General features: G+C 44.8%; 1 protein-coding gene across 1 annotated transcript in view; it reads right to left on the reverse strand.

The window, feature by feature from the left end:
• The window catches only part of LOC127582160 (titin-like), a 65,002-nt gene that overhangs the window by 19,851 nt on the left and 28,069 nt on the right, over positions 1-17,082 (reverse strand). The window contains exons 2-4 of the mRNA XM_052037220.1: positions 15,860-16,046; positions 13,210-13,441; positions 2,613-2,707 (exon numbers count right to left, since the gene is read on the reverse strand). Coding sequence (XP_051893180.1) covers positions 2,613-2,707; positions 13,210-13,441; positions 15,860-16,046 — 514 coding nt within the window. The remainder of the gene's footprint in view (positions 1-2,612; positions 2,708-13,209; positions 13,442-15,859; positions 16,047-17,082) is intronic.

Below are 17,082 nucleotides of genomic sequence, written 5' to 3' on the forward strand. Positions count from 1 at the left end.
CTGTTGGTGGTGATTGGTCCTGCCCACCCACATGACAACAGCACATCGCGGAGCACCTCGCTACTTTGGGTCAGGATGGAACAGACCAGCGCACTAGCACTTGTAGGATCAAATAAAGCGAGGTCCACGGTCGGCTAGTATGTCAGTGGTGAGTGTGAGTGGAATTAGACCAGGCCAGGCAGTGATATTGACAGGTCCTTCTACCTGCTCCCTGACATCAAGGGGGAAAGAATCAACGAGTTATTCAGCCAACCTGAGAACTCTGACAAAGCAACTCAGAACAACCGCAAAAGGGAATTCAATAATTGAAATAGGACACTGAAACCAGCCTTCCTTAGTTTTTATTGTGTCAATTGAACTTAAAGGATGATACAATCAATTTCTGGCATTATATCTCATTGCTCAGCTTCCTCAGACCTGTCTACTACTGACTCACTTACTCACAGTCCCACACACATGATAAAGAGAGCAAATAACCTTCTTCAAAGTGCTGAAAAACACAATGATGCTGGAGGAACTCAGCAGGCCAGGCAGCATCCGTGGAGAAAAACAGGTGGTCAACGTTTCGGGTCAGGACCCTTCTTCAGGACTGAAGATAGGGAAAAAGGGGAAACCCAATATGTAGGAGGGAAAAGCAGAGCAGTGATAAGTGGACAAAAGAGGGGAGATGGGGTGGGCACAAGGTGGTAATATGTAGATGCAGGTAAGATATAGTGATAGGCAGGTGCGGGGGAGGAGGGGAACGGGAGATGGGTCAAAGGTATGGAGAGAGAAGAAAAAAGAGGCTAGGAAAGGGAAGAAGAGGAGAAGTGTGGTGGGGGTGGGTGGGGGGGGGCTGGTGTTGAGGATTACCTAAAGCGGGAGGATTCAATGTTCATTCCATTAGGCTGTAAGGTTCCAAGACGGAAAATGAGGTGCTGCCTCTCCAGTTTGTGCTTGGAATTCTCCTGGCAGTGGAGGAGGCTGAGAACTGTCATATCAGTGATAGTGTGGGAGGGGGAGCTGAAGTGACTGGCAATGTGGAGAAGCAGACTGCAGTTATGGACAGATCGCAGGTGTTCTGCGAAATGGTCACCTAGTCTGCATTTGGTCTCACCAATGTAGGGAAGGCCACACTTGGAGCACCGAGTGCAGTAGATGATATTAAGGCAAGTGCAGGTAAATCTGTCTCATCTGAAGGGACTGTTTGGGTCCCTGGATGGAGGTGATGGAGGTGGCGTAGGGACAGGTGTTGCACCTGTGGTGGGGGTAGTGGAAAGTTCCCGGGGTGGGAGCAAGATGGGTTGGGGGGGGGGTGGGGGAAGGAGTAGTGAACTAGGGAGTCGCGGAGAGAGCGGTCCCTGCGAAAGGCAGAAAGGGATAAGGAGGGGGAGATATGGGACCCCACCATGAAGCATTGTAAATGGTGGAAGTGGCGGAGAGTGATGTGTTGGATACACAGGCTGGTGGGATGAAATGTGAGGACAAGGGGGACCCTATCCCTGTTGGGTCTGGGAGGGGTGGGGGTGAGAGCAGAGGTGCAGGAAATGGCAGAGATACGGGTGCGAGCTCTCTCAACCACAGTCGGGGGAAGCCCCGGTTAGAAAAGAAGTTGGACATTTCAGGTGTCCTGGAGTGGAAAGTCTCATCATGGGAGCATTCAAAGTGCTGCTGGTTAAACAACACCCAGCTAGTTAGATGCCACCATAACAGTTTGTTAAGTTTAGATATTTCGGTTCCAGATAGCAATTTTTAATAATCAAAAAACTTTGTCTCATTCTGACTGAATTTTTCACATGTATTTATAATCATGTCCTTGCAATCCTTGGGCAGGCACAGTAGTGTAGCAGTTAGCGCAACGCTATTACAGTGCCAGTGATCCGGGTTCAATTCCAGCCGCTGTCTGTAAGGAGTTTGTACGTTCCCCCCGTGTCTGCGTGGGTTTCCTCCGGGTGCTCCGGTTTCCTCCCATATTCCAAAGACGTATGGGTTAGGAAGTTGTGGGCATGCTACGTTGGCGCCGGAAGCGTGGCGACACTTGCGGGCTGCCCCCAGAACACTCCACGCAAAAGATGGATTTCACTGTGTGTTTCGATGTACGTGTGACTAATAAAGGTATCTTATCTTAACAGTGCTCATTTTTGACCAGACCCATCTCCACTTTCAATATTAACCCTCAAATGGAGTACATTTCCATTTTCACCTTGTTGAACTCGGACTGTTTGCTTTTTTTCTCTCAAACTGGATGAGCTGACTGTTCAAGGAGCAGACTCCTGCACCAGTGGAGGGGTCCACAGACTTGGGATGAAGGCAGGAAACAAGTTCAAATGACCTGAAAGATTCCGGCTGGGGTTGATGGCAGACCCTTGAACTTCATATCAACATTTCAAAAACAAAAGCAAAGTTCTTTGCCTTGTCCCATTATCCCCTTTCTTGTTTAATCCTTCTTGTCTTCCACCCTATTACAGAGCTTCTCCCATCCCAAAACACCCTCTTTCCCTGCCCCTATATTTCCTGTTACAAGGTCGTCAACCTGAAACATCAGCTCTGTTTCTCTCCTCTGAACTCTGGTAGTGTTTTCTGAAGCTACTTCAGTTGGTATCACTGTAAGCTACAGACACAGTCTGACTCACCATAGCTGGGGCCTCTTCCATGTCCAGCGTTTGTTTGCGACCGATGTCCAAATTACAGAGGCGTCCTAGTGCAAAAGCTGCACTCATTCCACAGCCTGTAATGGGGAATGAGAGAGAGTTATAACCAATGTGGTGAATCAAAAAACACAACCTACAAACTGCAGTGTGTTGTTTCAGGGACACCATTTGGTCATTGTATGGAGGACCAACGACCAGGGGTGACACAGTGGCACAATCCTTAGTGCTGCTGCCTCACAGCTCCGAGAACATGGGTTCAATCCTGACCTCCGACACTGACTGTGTGGAGTTTTCACATGATCGTGTAGATCTCCCCCAGATACTCTGGTTTCCTCCCACATCTCAAAAGACATGCTAGTAGATTAATTAGCTACTGTAAATTAACCCCAAGTGTAGTTTAAAGGCAAAAAGAATCAAAGGAGAGTTGATGTGCATGTGTGGACGAGAATAACTTGCAGGATCACAGGGAAATCAGCGGAGGGGGAATGGGACTAATGAGATTGCTCTCCAGGAAGCCATCACGGACTTGATGGATCAAATGGCCTCCTCTGTGACATTGTAAGGTTTTGGGTGAGCGCCTTCTGCTCTGAACTCCAGAAGAGCATCAGGTGCTACAGAATCTCTGAAATGCTGTTTCCTTTGTGCAGTCCACTGTCTGGGCCATCTGGGATTGGGGCTGGGTTGAGAGTATGAGGGTGCGGAGAGGGGAGAGAGGACCAGATCCTGAATGGAGCTTGAGGTGAGGGGTTTGCTGTCAGAGTCCTGGGCACGGGCTAGCCTTGCATGTGGGTGGTTCATCTATCAGAGATTGATGACCTGGTGGGTGAGATGTCAGTCATTGGATCAGGACCGTGGGGATGGAATTCTACCTTTCGGCCTTTATGGGATTGGTGTTTGGGGGGAGTGTGGAATTCCCCTATGAAGGAGTGGGAGGAGGTTGAAACTGTGGAGTGTGGTCAGTCACAGATCAGTGCCTTGGGTAGGGGCTTGAGTGGGGGTGGCTGGTGTGGACATCAAGGGTTCAGGAGTCAGGGCCTAGGGCTAATTGGAAAGCCAGGGCCAAGAACAGAAGCTTTTAAAACCAAAACACCATCTCATTAGCTCAGTACATTCTGATTTATTGATTTTTCTCGCTGACGTCTCAAGAGCCTTGCAGTTTTGGACAATATCTCTTCGGATTATACGTGCATGTCGACTTCTGTCTCTTTAATAGGCACACATGCTCAAACAAATTGGTAATCAATCGCTAGGTCATTTGAACTCTGAATGCACCCTGCATGAATCCCATCTATTATCACTTTTTGACAGATCTATTGGCACATCCACCCCAAGCACTGTACTCCCCCTCAGTCCAACTATGGCCTCCCGCCAGAATGTACAGACAAGCTGAACATACTGTTCATTGTACTGACTGATCTGAAGGCTGACAATTCTTTTGGTTACACAATGTAACGTACAGCTGTAAGAGGAGAGCAAAATAAATCTGTATTTGAAAGATTACAGCTGACTGGTAGGAAAAAGGATTAGTAGAACATTATTCCTTAACTTTCTGTTTAACATTAATACCTGTAGCTAAATGTTCTCTCTGTTTGTCTCTGAATTTCTCCTAAAAATGACTGATTTTGGAATGTTCAAGTAATTACAAATTCATTTCACTTAAAGGAAAAGATTACAAAGACGTACGGGTTAGGAGCTGTAGGCATACTAAGTTAGCGCCGGAAGAGTGGTGACACTTGCGGGCTGCCCCCAGAACATTCTCAGTAACGCAAAAAGATGCAGTTCACTGTGTGTTTCAATGTACATGTGACTAATAAATAAATATCTTATCTTATCTAAATATGTCCTGTTGACTCAGGGAACAATGGTCTTTATGTTTACCAACCGAATGCCAAATAGACATTAAACCTATTTCTCTTATTAATCTTAGTCCACTGTTCACCCCTGATTGCCATATACATATTGACCCTGCGCTATACTGCCCACAAACACAGTTTTCATCTGTATGTGAACACTACCCAGTTCCATTTTGCCACCACCTCTCCCACCCCTCTGAGTTGTCAGACCACTTGCTTGAAGAACAGAAATTCCCCACAACTAAATGGAACCTTGAGACCACTCCACCGCTACCTGACTCTCAGGTGCCGCCCTGCCTGCACCACTTACTTGGGTCATCAGCCCATGGACTAGTTCTGCTCCCTGTAGGGGCACACTGGCAGTGATGTAGCCTGCTTGGTAAAGACCTCACCTCTCTTGCTAAAGCAAGGAAGTGGTTGAGGCAGGTACATTAACAACACAAGAGGAATGATCGTGGCTACTCTGCCCCAGGTCTCATCTCATCTTCTGTGTCATGATCTGGAGGAATAAATGTAAGCTGAAACATTCATAAATCTTGCTAAGAGCGACTCCAAAGCAGTTTGGGTGCTACATAACATAAGGCATGAAATATAGTAGGCATGACATTGGACCCCCACTTTTCCAATGACTAGTGCATTCCTCATGAAGGCCATATTTAAAGAACTTTTCTTAAAAGAAAAGAAATGCACTTATGGAGTCATGAGTCATACAGCATGGAAATAGGCCCATGGGCCCAGCTGGTCCATCCTGACCAAGATTCCTATCTAAGCTAGTCCCATTTAGCCCATATTTTCCTGTCCATGAACCCGTCCAAGTACCTTTTAAATGTTGTTAACGTACCTGCCTCAACCACTTCCTCTGGCAGCTCATTCCATATACTGACCACTCTCTGGGTGAAAACGTTGCCCCTCAGGTTCCTATTAAATCTCTCCCTCTCACCTTAAACGTCTGCCCCCCCCCCCCCCAAGTGCTTGATTCCCCAATCTGTTTTACAGACATCCGTAAGTCAATTTTGTCTATAAGTTGGAAAATACACAAAACTCACTCAATATGGCAACTGTACCTCCACAGTATTGTAATGAATGGCACCAAAAGCACATAAGTCTGATAAGAAAAAATGACTCATGTCATTATAATCCATCTTTAAGCACTGGGTTGAAAATCTCTCAAAATGTAATTATCTTCAGTGGCATTCTCTAGAAATTTATTTATGAATAATGAATAACCTTTAAAGCTTTGTTCTCACTCAGATTTGTGGGATTTCTTGTTCCATCTACTTTCCTGTTTGCAGTTCAGCAAGCCTGCTATTAAGCTTTAACCTTTGGTGAATAGTTTCCTGACTTTGTCGAAACTTCAGCACAACATGGTATCACAATTTCTTTTGAAAACGTTCCCGTTAGTCTTTGATACCTCAGCAACGGTTCGAACTGGGTCATTGATTCTGATGGTGCATCAGAGTCAATGACCCAGTTGGAACCAGGACATACACCACAGCAACCCACAAGGTGAAGCTCCATTGTTCACATCACTGTGCCTCCCATGCAGTTTGACTGAGCAGAAGCTTGGCTTCCAGGCCATGCTTTTGGTTTTATTCGTGGATGCTTGGGCACCCTGGGACGTTCTGGTCACAGAAGAAGCAGAAGATAATCTCTACCATTGGTAAAAATCAAAGACATTGTCCTTAGTCCCTGCCATAAGCCCATGGAACTCAGCCACAATTTCATCCAGCTCCCAGCAACTGTCTGAGACTAAACCGGGTTCACAGAGCTTTGATGTCCTATTGACCCCATGATGAGCTTTGGATCATGTATCCATCCCAATACTGAGCATCTAGTTCCACCTCTGGGAAATCACTCACTCCCCTCTAGCCTCAGCTCTTCCTCTATCGAAACCCACTTCCACACCAGACACGGCCAGCCTCCCCTCCATGGAATCAGTCTACACTTCTCACTGCCTAGGAAGTGCAGCCAGAATAATCAAAGACCCTTCCCACGCCCGACATTTTCTCTTCTCCCACCCCCTTCGGTCAGGCAGAAGATACAAAAGCTTGAAAACGTGGACCGCCAGGCTCAAGGACAGCCGCCGTTATTAAGACTCTTGAACAGACCTCTCGTACATTAAAGATGAACTCTTGTCCTCACAATCTACCTCATCATGGCCTCGCACCTTATTGTCAACCCACACTGCTCTCTGTAACTGTAACTATAACACGATATTCTGCATTCTGTTATTTCTTGTCCCTTGTACTACCTCAAGGTACTTATATTTTGAAATGATTTGTATGGATGGCTTACAAAACTAAGTTCTTCACCGTATCTTGGTACACGTGACAATAATAAACCAATACATTGTACTGTAACATACTCCTGGCAACCTGAAGTCATGCACATTCCATTTAACCTTCACCCTCTGCTCACTAACCTACCCAGTTAAGTAATGCCTCAATTTCAAAATCCTCTTCCTCCACGACATAGTCCCACTTTACCTCCACCCTTCCACTGATATAACTCTGCTTCTCCAAAACTGGCCTCTTGACCACCAATGCTCTTAATCACTCCACCAAGGAGCTAATCTCTGGAATGTGTTCCCTGAAACAGTCTCCCTTTATCATACTGCTGAAAGAAATTCAATGAGCTTGCATGCTGTCTTGGCTAAATCTCACCAAAGACAAAACAGGTTCATTGGTTGTTAAAAAAATCTAAAAATGTGCAGATGAAGGAAATCTGAAATGGAAATAGAAAATGCTGGAAACACTCAGCAGGTCAGGCGGCATCTGTGGAATGAGAAACAGAAAACATTTCAGATCTGAGACCCTTCGTCATATCTGGGGAAAGACAGAAAACAGGTTAGTTTAAAGTTGTAGAGAAGGTGGCAGAGCGATGGATGGGACAGAAGGATTATCTCTGATAGGGTGAGACCAGATAGGTTAACGTGGCAGTAGTCCATTTTTGTCCGTGTTATGTGTTGTTAATGTCAGGATTGTGGAACATGCCCAGCAGGTCAGGCTGCTCTGATGGAGAGACAAAAACTGAGCCAAAATCATGGACGATTGGTAAAAATGGCTGGTTTGGATAGACTGAAAGGAAGAGCGAGTTACCTGAAGTAGAAGAATCCGATAGTCATAAAGTCATACAGCATGTAAAGAAGTCCTTTGGCCCAACTCTTCTACACCAACCAAAATATCTATCTGACCAAGTCCCATTAGCCTGCATTTCACCCATGCCCCTTCTTTCTCTCCATGTACCTGTCTAAATGACTTATAAACGTTGTAATTGTACCCACCTCCGCAGCTTCCTCTGGCAACTCGGTCCACATACCCATCACCCTCTGTGTGAAGAAGCTTCTTCTCAGGTCCACTTTAAATCTTTCCTCCTTCACCTCAAATCTAGTTTTAGGCTCTCCTTCCCTTGGAAAAAGACTGTAATCATCCACCTTATCTATGTCCTCATGATTTTATAAACCTCCATAAACTCCACCCTCCTATAATCCATGAAAAAGAAAGCCAAATGTATTCAGTCTTTCCTTATAGCTCAACCCTTCAGTCCAGGTGATATCCTCATGAATCCTTTCGGCAACCTTTCCAGCTTAATGACATCCTTCCTGTAGCTGGGTGACCAGAACTGCACACAATGCTCCAAGTGTGGTCTCACCAATGACTTGTACAGTTGCAATATGATGTCCCAGCTCCTGTGCTCAACTGAGTCCAGGAGGCTGCAATGTGGAAGATGAGGTTTTGTTCCTCAAGCTTGTGCTTGGCCTTACTGTAACAGCGCAGGAGGTGGCAGACAAAGTGATCACACAACGTAGTCTCCTCTGGAGAAACCAAATGCAAATTGTGTGATCGCTCTGCAGAGCACCTGCGCTCAAGTCCACAAGTGCCACCTGGAACGTCCTGTTGCCTGCCATTTTAGTTCTCCATCCGATTCCCACCCTGACCTATCTGTCTGTGGCCTCCTGCACTGTTAATGCTTTTCAATCGCACCTTCAGTAACTTTACATCAACACTTGTACAAGATATCCCTTCTAGCAATTTGACCTTTAATAGTTGTGTTTCAACTGTGTGTTTCATTGCATTATAAGATTGCCCCTGTTAAGGTTCAGGGTGGATTGGATCTGGAGTCGGTCTTCCAGCCCCTCAAGATTTTTGTTGTTCAGTTAGATAAGTCGGATCTGTGTCTAAACTCCACACCTTTCTCCGACAGAAGTTTATCAATTCTCCTGCCAATTCATGTCCAGCATGGACACAGGAACACCTATCCCTATGACTATGGTAATGTTACTCCATATCTGACGACTGGAAGCTGAGAATGTGTCAGCCCAAGACAGCTATACCAGCCATAGTTTTTCACCATATCGCCCCACTTAATTAATATTCCATTTAAGATCACGAACTCAGCATGTGAAAAGTGTGAAGTGGCAATCTGTTCTTGTACAGTATGCGGTCTGTGTCCCTACATTGTTTCACTGTACACAAAATACATCTTCCATTAGCTCAACCACATCTGTGGTAATTGCAATGGAGGAGTAAACAAAGCTCGTCATGTTACTACAGGCTGCATAATCTCTATCAGTGTTATTCAAATTAGGCAGCCATCTGGGTCAAAAGATAACCTGGAGTTTTCTCCAACGTTTGATGATGATGCATCACCTCCACCAACAAACCTGGTCTCTTTTGCAAATCACAGCATGTGGAAGCACTGGGATGCTTAGCTTTCTCCTCTTCTTCTGGTGGCCTGTCTCGAGAAGGGAAAGGACTGTGAAGGGGAACAGAACTGTTATAAATAGGGCCTACTTCATTCAGGGTGAACTGAGCTCCATCAGTTCAGAAGAAAGATTCCCTGGGTTAAAAACAACCTCAGGAAGTAAAGTTTGCCAGAGCCAGAGCCCCCAGAAATTCCACAAAACAGATTTACTCTGGAGTAATTTGAGGTTTTGTCACATTTGGGGTTTCACATAGTAGCTTCCAAGTATTTTAAATGCAATCTGTTGGTTATGTTATCTGAAAGCATTAACTGTATACTTTCCAGGTAATCTTTTTGTAATATCTGATCCATTTGGATGCTTTAGATTCTGGGTAGGAATTTATTTCCAGCCTGCAACACTCCCAGGTATCCACTATTCTACGTGTAATCCATCCAAAGCCCTCTGTTAGGTTTCAGTCTGCAACACAGCAACTAATCCATAAATAAACCATACAAATCCTCAATTAGACGACAAGCTGCTCCTCACCCCTGAGCACCTGGTATTTGTGGGTGTTGGAGGGATTGAATGTTTCGGGTGATGGATGGGGTGCTGATCAAATTGCTTGCTTCTGGATGGGCATGAGCTTCTTGAAAGTTATAGAACCAATGAGCCATACAGCAGAGAAGCAAGCTCTTCAGTCCACCTTGTCCAGGCTACTTATCAGCACTTGGCCTGTTGCCTTCTATGCCTTGGTAATTCAAGTGCCATTCAAAATATTTCTTAAATGTTGTGAGAGTCTCTGCTTCCACCAACACTTCAAGCTGTGTGTTCCAGATTTCATGTGTCATTTAATGAAAAAAATTCTTCCTCAAATCCCCTGTAAATCTCTTACCCTTTACCTTAAACCTTTGCCCTTTAGTTTTTAGGACACTTGATTACACATCAGAATGTAAATGACTCCCTTTAACCCAGTATAAAATCCACCTGAATACCTTGCGATAGATGTGCCCCATTTCAGGTGGGGAGATTCTTGCCACTATCGACTTTTTAGCATCAAATTTGTAGATTGGAAAACCATCTACCACCAAACCATGTGCTTGTAATGATTGGTTAAAGGTAGGGTTTAAACTGTTCAGTTAAAAAAATAAGATATCTTAATTAGTCACATGTACATCAAGACACACATCTTTTACATCTTTTGCATCTTTTGCATAGAGTGTTCTGGGGGCAGCCCACAAGTGTTGCCACGCTTCTGGCACCAACATAGCATGCCCACAACTTCCTAACTCATACGTCTTTTTGAATGGGGGAGGAAACCAGAGCACCTGGAGGAAACCCGCGCAGACACGGGGAGAATGTACAAACTCCTTACAGACAGCGGCCAGAATTGAACCCGGGTCGCTGGTGCCGTAATAGCATTACGCTAACTGCTACACTACCGTGCCTGCAACTGAAAAGAAATTTCCCCAAAGGCTACATGGAAAATTAATTCTTTTCTGCCAATAGAACTTTGTGCCAGCATTAAATATCGACCATGGGGAATTTGCATTCTGCTTTCACAATCCTGCATGCAACTTTCAAATTGTGCATCCAGTCTGTTCCCAATCTCATCTGTTGGAGGAATGCACTGGGCTGTGGCATGAGAGTGGTGAAAGAGGCCAAAAGACTAAAGCTAGGGAAGAAATTGAGTGATGAACGTTGTTTTGTGAAGGAAAATGAAGATTTTGCTGAATAAGTAGTTAAGGGAAAGTGTGAGCTGGTCCGTCAATGCTCCAGGGCTCTTCCTTCTGAGGTTACTGGGAAAACTACCCATCGCATTTCAGAGCATGTCCATAGTGCCCCTTACATAACATTACAAATTCAAATCTGTACTCCTGGAGTGGAACAGATGTCACTGACAGAAAGTCCAACTAAAATAAAATGACAGCGTAAAGGAAAGGAAAGTAACACTGAGTATCTTGTGTGGCCAGTGATGCAGTTGGGGACCACACTGAATAAAGCATGAACTCCTTTGTGAGTTATATTGCAAAAGGTAGGGTGAACTCTGCCTTACACATGGCGACTTTACAGCAAGTGTTTGCCAGAGGTTTTTGTGAATAATTTTTGACATATTTCAAGCTGTTGAACAATTACAATAATAAACATTATTCTTGATGAAAGCACCGGTGATCCAACTGTAAATATGCATTGTATGGCAAGAAGAATAAATTGTTTTGACTTATTTGTGCTAGCAGAGACCAAAGGAGACCAAAAGTTGATACAGCTCGTGACTGGCCTTTTTATATTTAAAGTGATTTTGCCAAACACTAATAAAACCCCAAAGAACACTCAAAACTGAACCAAAACCCTTGGAATAGAAGCCCGACTTATAAGAAATTGTCCATATCCAAACATATGCACAGCTAGTTCCATGCGTTATTGAAGGACCTCTACTTGCAATGTCTACTTGCAAGACTCGATGAGCCGAATGGCCTAATTCTGATACTATGTCTTATGGTCTTGCACAAAATGGGACCTTGCTAATTATACTCGTTATCGCACTTTTCCAGAGCAGAGTGAATTTCCTGAGTCAGGCATCACAGAGCTTTTGAAGGTTGTCCTGACTGAATCATTTGCAATAACTAACAATGTGGGTATGTCTTTTGTTGACGAGCCATCCTATGAAGAATTGGTGAAAGAAGCCTGTAGTTCATTTCCTCATTTACCACTGTATTGGAAATTGGCTGGGAGTGAGCTAGAAATTGGAATCTAATTAAGAGATGTTGTAATTAAAGCTTTGAATAGTATTACCTCATGCCCAATGTTAGGCCTACCTGCAGCAGGGCCTTGTTGTCTCCTGAGCTGTAACCCAGCTGCAAACATGAAGCAATTGGAATTGGAAGAAAGACGGTGATCACAGAAAGCCATCAGCCCTTGAACAGAGCATTGGGAAGAATAGTGGATACACCATATTGCGCTAATATCTCAAGTAACAGCAAGCATCTTACTGACAGATCATTTTACCTCACGTTATGCTTGCTCCTTGACGGCATGCAGGCTGTGATATAAATCAACATCGGTGAAGTCAGACAAGGCCCTAACACTTTTCTCAATCTTCCTTGCACCACCTCCAACAAACTTCCCACAGGAGTGGAGCTAATCTTCAGAACTAATAGAAAGCCGTCCCGTGTACAGTGACTACACACCAGAATCATGGTTATCTAAACCTCAGTAGGTCGAGCTGCATTATGCAGACAATGCTTCCTCCAGTAATCTTAGATAATTAATCTGCATTTAAGATATCTTTATTAGTCACATATACATCGAAACACACAGTGAAATGCACCTTTGTGTAGAGTGTTCTGGGGGGCAGCCCGCAAGTGTTGCCACGCTTCCGGTGCCAACATAGCATGTCCACAACTTCCTAATTCTTATGTCTTTAGAATGTGGGAGGAAACCAGAGCACCCAGAGGAAACCCACGCAGACACGGGGCGAACGTACAAACTCCTTACAGACAGAGGCCGGAATTGAACCCGGGTCACTGGCACTGTAATAGCGTTACGCTAACCACTACACTACCGTGCCTGCCCCTAGGAACATAAAGGATTAGAAGTTGATCAAATAATCCCTCAAACCTGCTCCAGCAATCAATAAGATCATGGTTAATCTCACTTTAGGCTCAGTTCCACTAACCGGCCTGTTCCCCACAGCACTTAACTCCTCTACTTCCCAAAAGTTCACGTCCCTCAGCCTTAAATATATAGAATGACAGAAAACAAAGTATAATAACATAAGGACTAGGAGCAGGAGTTGGCCGTCTTGCCCTTTGGGTTTGGTTCACCATTCCCCAATATCATAGCTGACCCTCTACCTCAGTGACATTTTCCTATACTAACTCCACATCCCTTGACTACTTAGAAATCTATTGATCTCTTTTTGGAATGAGCTCAATGACTGAGCTTCTACAGTCAACTGGGGGCAGAGAATTCCAAACGTTCCCCATCTTCTGTGTGAAGAAATTTCTCCTCATTTCAGTCTTAAATGAAAAAGACAGCTGCTCACCTGCCTCATCGACACCCAAAGATGCGATCAGCTTGCTGAGTGTGTGCCAGCACTGAGGGTGCTCCAGGAGCTTCCTGCAGCCAGATTCGCAGATCGTGATCCTCGCCAGCACCAGAGCTGCATTGCTGGCTGTCCAGCCATTTACACTGTCCAGGAGTGCCGTCACATTGCCCACTATCTCCTCAATTTGGGGGTCATTCAGTAACCACTGTCGGCCTTCAACAGTCTCAGCCTGAGACAAAGGAGCACCATGCATATCATTAGCATTTTATTTCCACGTTTACTTTTTTGCAGCACTTAATGGTTACAGGTCCTCCACAAGTTACGAACGCTCAACTTATGGACACCCTGTCCCTACGAACAAGTGTTTGGGAGACTGGCGGGATAGATTTTCCAGCTGCTGCAGGGCTGCAGCATCTTCTGCTGGGTGACAATGGTTGATCTAAACACCTGGTTTAACTACACGTTTTCCTTTGTTGGCCGATTTTTTTATTTCAGTGTGTTGCCAGCTGGACACTTGCGAACTGTTCTGGTTACGATCAGTTCTCAGGAACAGAGCCCTGTCACAACCTGGGGAGGACCTGTATAGGGAATTACAAGGTCTATGAATCTGGGTTCCCGTCAAAGTAACATTTCCAATATCCCGACATCAAGAACCTGAGTTTTGGTGGTTTTGGTGAACACACCTCAGGAAGGAGATGTTGGCAAAAGGGGGGTTGGGTTGATGGAGCCACAGTTGGTTTTGGGGGAGGGGTACAGCTATGATTCTCCTGAATCCTTCCAGGAATAAAAGGATTTATAGACAAGGACAGGTTGCAAAGACTTCCCATGTATTCCATTGTATTGAAATCGATTCTTGGGTGATTTAACTGAGTTACTCAAGGTGATCATTGGATTTGAGAGGAATGTTAGAAAGAAACGATTTCCTCTGGTGGTCAAGTAATATCTCACCCACCTGGGTCATTCTCTCTTCTCCCCTCTCCCATCAGGCAGAAGATACAGGAGCCTTAGGGCACATACACCAGGCTCAAGGACAGCTTCTATCCCACTGTGATAAGACTATTGAACGTTTCCCTTATACAATGAGATGAACTCTTGACCTCACAATCTACCTTGTTATGACCTTGTACTTTATCGTCTACCTGCACTGAACTTCCCTGTAGCTGTGACTCTTTACTCTGTATTCTGTTATTGTTTTTACCCTGTACTACCTCAATGCACTGTGTAGTGAATTGATCTGTACGAACGGTATGCAAGACAAGTTTTTCACTGTACCTCGGTACAAGGGACAATAATAAACCAATACCAATAATAGACCAATACCAATACCAATCCTGCCCAAGCTCAAACAGGGGGATTGATCGAACGAGGATTCTGTACAATGTCAAAAATGTTCTTCTGAATTTGATGATGCTAACCAAATGATTCTTTAATTAAAGAACATGCCAAGATGGCTGTGCACATGTACGTGGATACTCAAACTCGTTAACAAGGAGTACCCTTTGGGTGAGGAACAGACCATTGGTTGTTCGGACAGTGGGCCGTCATGATTCCAAAATAAGCAGCAGGATTCCATTCACTTTATCATATGCTGATAACAGTGGTCTTCACTTAATATTTTTTCAGGTTTGTTTTAATTAAATTATATCGATTTGAATTGTGAAGTCTTAACAGTAACCCTTAGGCTGTAGACTCCCCAATGCCTCAATTTGGGGAATATTCTCAAAGAATCAATTTAAGTTAGTTTGTGTCTTTCACATCCCCTTTCAGATGTCTGAAAGCACTTTACAGAGATCAGCACCAACTTTTGCCCATGGTCTAGTCACAAAGTAATGGTGAAGTAAAGGTTCAAAGTCAAAGTCGAGTTTATTGTCATCTGCACAAGTACGTGTGTACACAGGTGCAATGAAAAACTTGCAGCAGTATCACAGGCACATAGCATAATATATGCAGCATTCACAAGAAAAGCATAAATTAAACATAAATTATAGACAAATTTTACAAGGAAGAACAGAATTAGAACAAAAAAAATTCATTTCAGTGCAAAATGATCAAAGTGGTCTAATGTTGCCACATTGAGGTAGTGATTAGGGTTGTGTCAGTTGGCTCAAGAACTGAATGGTTGAAGGGAAGTAACTGTTCTTGAACCTGGTGGTGTGGGACTTCAGGCTTCTGTACCTCCTGCCTGATGGTAGCTGCAAGACAATGGCATGACCCGGACGGTGGGGAGCTTTGATGATAGATGTTGTCTTCTTGAGGCAATGTCTCATGTGGATACTACTGATGGTGGGGAGGGATGTGCCTGTGATATATTGGGTTGAGTTCACTACTCTGCAGCTTTTTATGTTCCTGCGCATTTGAATTGCTATACCAGGCCATGAAGCAACCAGTCAGGATACTTTCTACAGTACATCTGTTTAAGTTTGTTGGAATGTTTGGTGACAAGCCAAACCTCCTTGACCTACTAAGAAAGCGTGTTTTCCTTATGTTTGCATCTATGTGTAGGGCCCAATATGCTAACACCTTGGAACTTAAAGCTGCTGACCTTCTCCACGGCCGATTCCCCCAGTGTAGGCTGCCCCATGTTCGTCCTCCTTCCCCTTCCTGAAGTCAACAATCAGTTCTTTAGTTTTACCGAAGTTAAACTTACCATGGTGCTGAGTGCACCTGCAGCGTTCATCACGGCTTCATCATCCGTCCACTTTAACATGGCATTCAGGTTGCCCAGCAGGTTGCCAGACTCCTGTGGCTGGTTCTGAGCCACCATCACCAAACGTTGTGCACCAACCTCATTCTCTGCAATGGTGCCCAGTATATACGCCACATCACTGCACAGGCTGCAAATTAGGATGATTCAAATGATTAATACATCAACAATTAATTAACTAATAACACAGAGGGCAGTTCATTAGATATGAAATAAAAATCAATTCCTAGAACATTAAAATTGTTAACTTCACACTAATACCAGCTATTCATACTCCAATATAAATCAGAGAAACAAAGGACTGCAGATGCTGGAATCTAGATGAAAAACACGACGATGTTGGAGGAACTCAGCAGGCCAGGCAGCATCCGTGGAGAAAAGCAGGCGGTCAACGTTTCGGGTCAGGACCCTTCTTCAGGACTGAAGATAGGGAAAGGGGAAGCCCGATATGTAGGAGGGAAAAGCAGAGCAGTGATAGGTGGACAACAGAGGGGAGGTGGGGTGGGCACAAGGTGGTGATAGGTAGATACAGGTAAGAGATAGTGATGGGCAGGTGAGGGGGAGGAGGGGAGAGCAGATCCACTGGGGGATGAGTCAAAGATAAGAAGAGAGAGGGAAAGAAGGGCTGGCAAAGGGAAGAAGAGGAGAAGCATGGTGGGGGGGGGGGGGGGTGGGGAGGGTGGTTTGTGGGGAAGCGGGGTGGGGATTACCTAAAGTGGGAGAATTCAATGTTCATGCCGTTAGGCTGCAAGGTTCCAAGATGGAAAATGAGGTGCTGTTCCTTCAGTTTGCGCTTGAACTTCTTCTGGCCGTGGAGGAGGCCGAGGACTGACATATCAGTGATAGCGTGGGAGGGCCGTTGAAGTGACTGGCAACGGGAAAATAAATCACATTTGTTTGCAGCATAGCCATCTCCAAGTGGCAGGCAATGTTTGCTTAACTGTTCCAGGCTCATATTCTCACCTCAACTCCCTCACTATTTCTAGGAGGTGTTATAAGGTATGTCAGGCCCAGAAGTCACAGGCAGTGCACTAACAGGCAGTTTGGATGTAGCCTACCTCTGCCAATTCCACTCTTGAACCTTAGAGTGCAACAGTCATTCCCAGAGGAAAGAACAGTGGTTCCATGTTCAGCAGAGAGGAGTAAAGACAGGAGAAAGTGATCTG

The sequence above is a fragment of the Pristis pectinata genome, chromosome 23 (assembly GCF_009764475.1).
Source record: "Pristis pectinata isolate sPriPec2 chromosome 23, sPriPec2.1.pri, whole genome shotgun sequence".
Lineage (NCBI taxonomy): Eukaryota > Metazoa > Chordata > Chondrichthyes > Rhinopristiformes > Pristidae > Pristis > Pristis pectinata.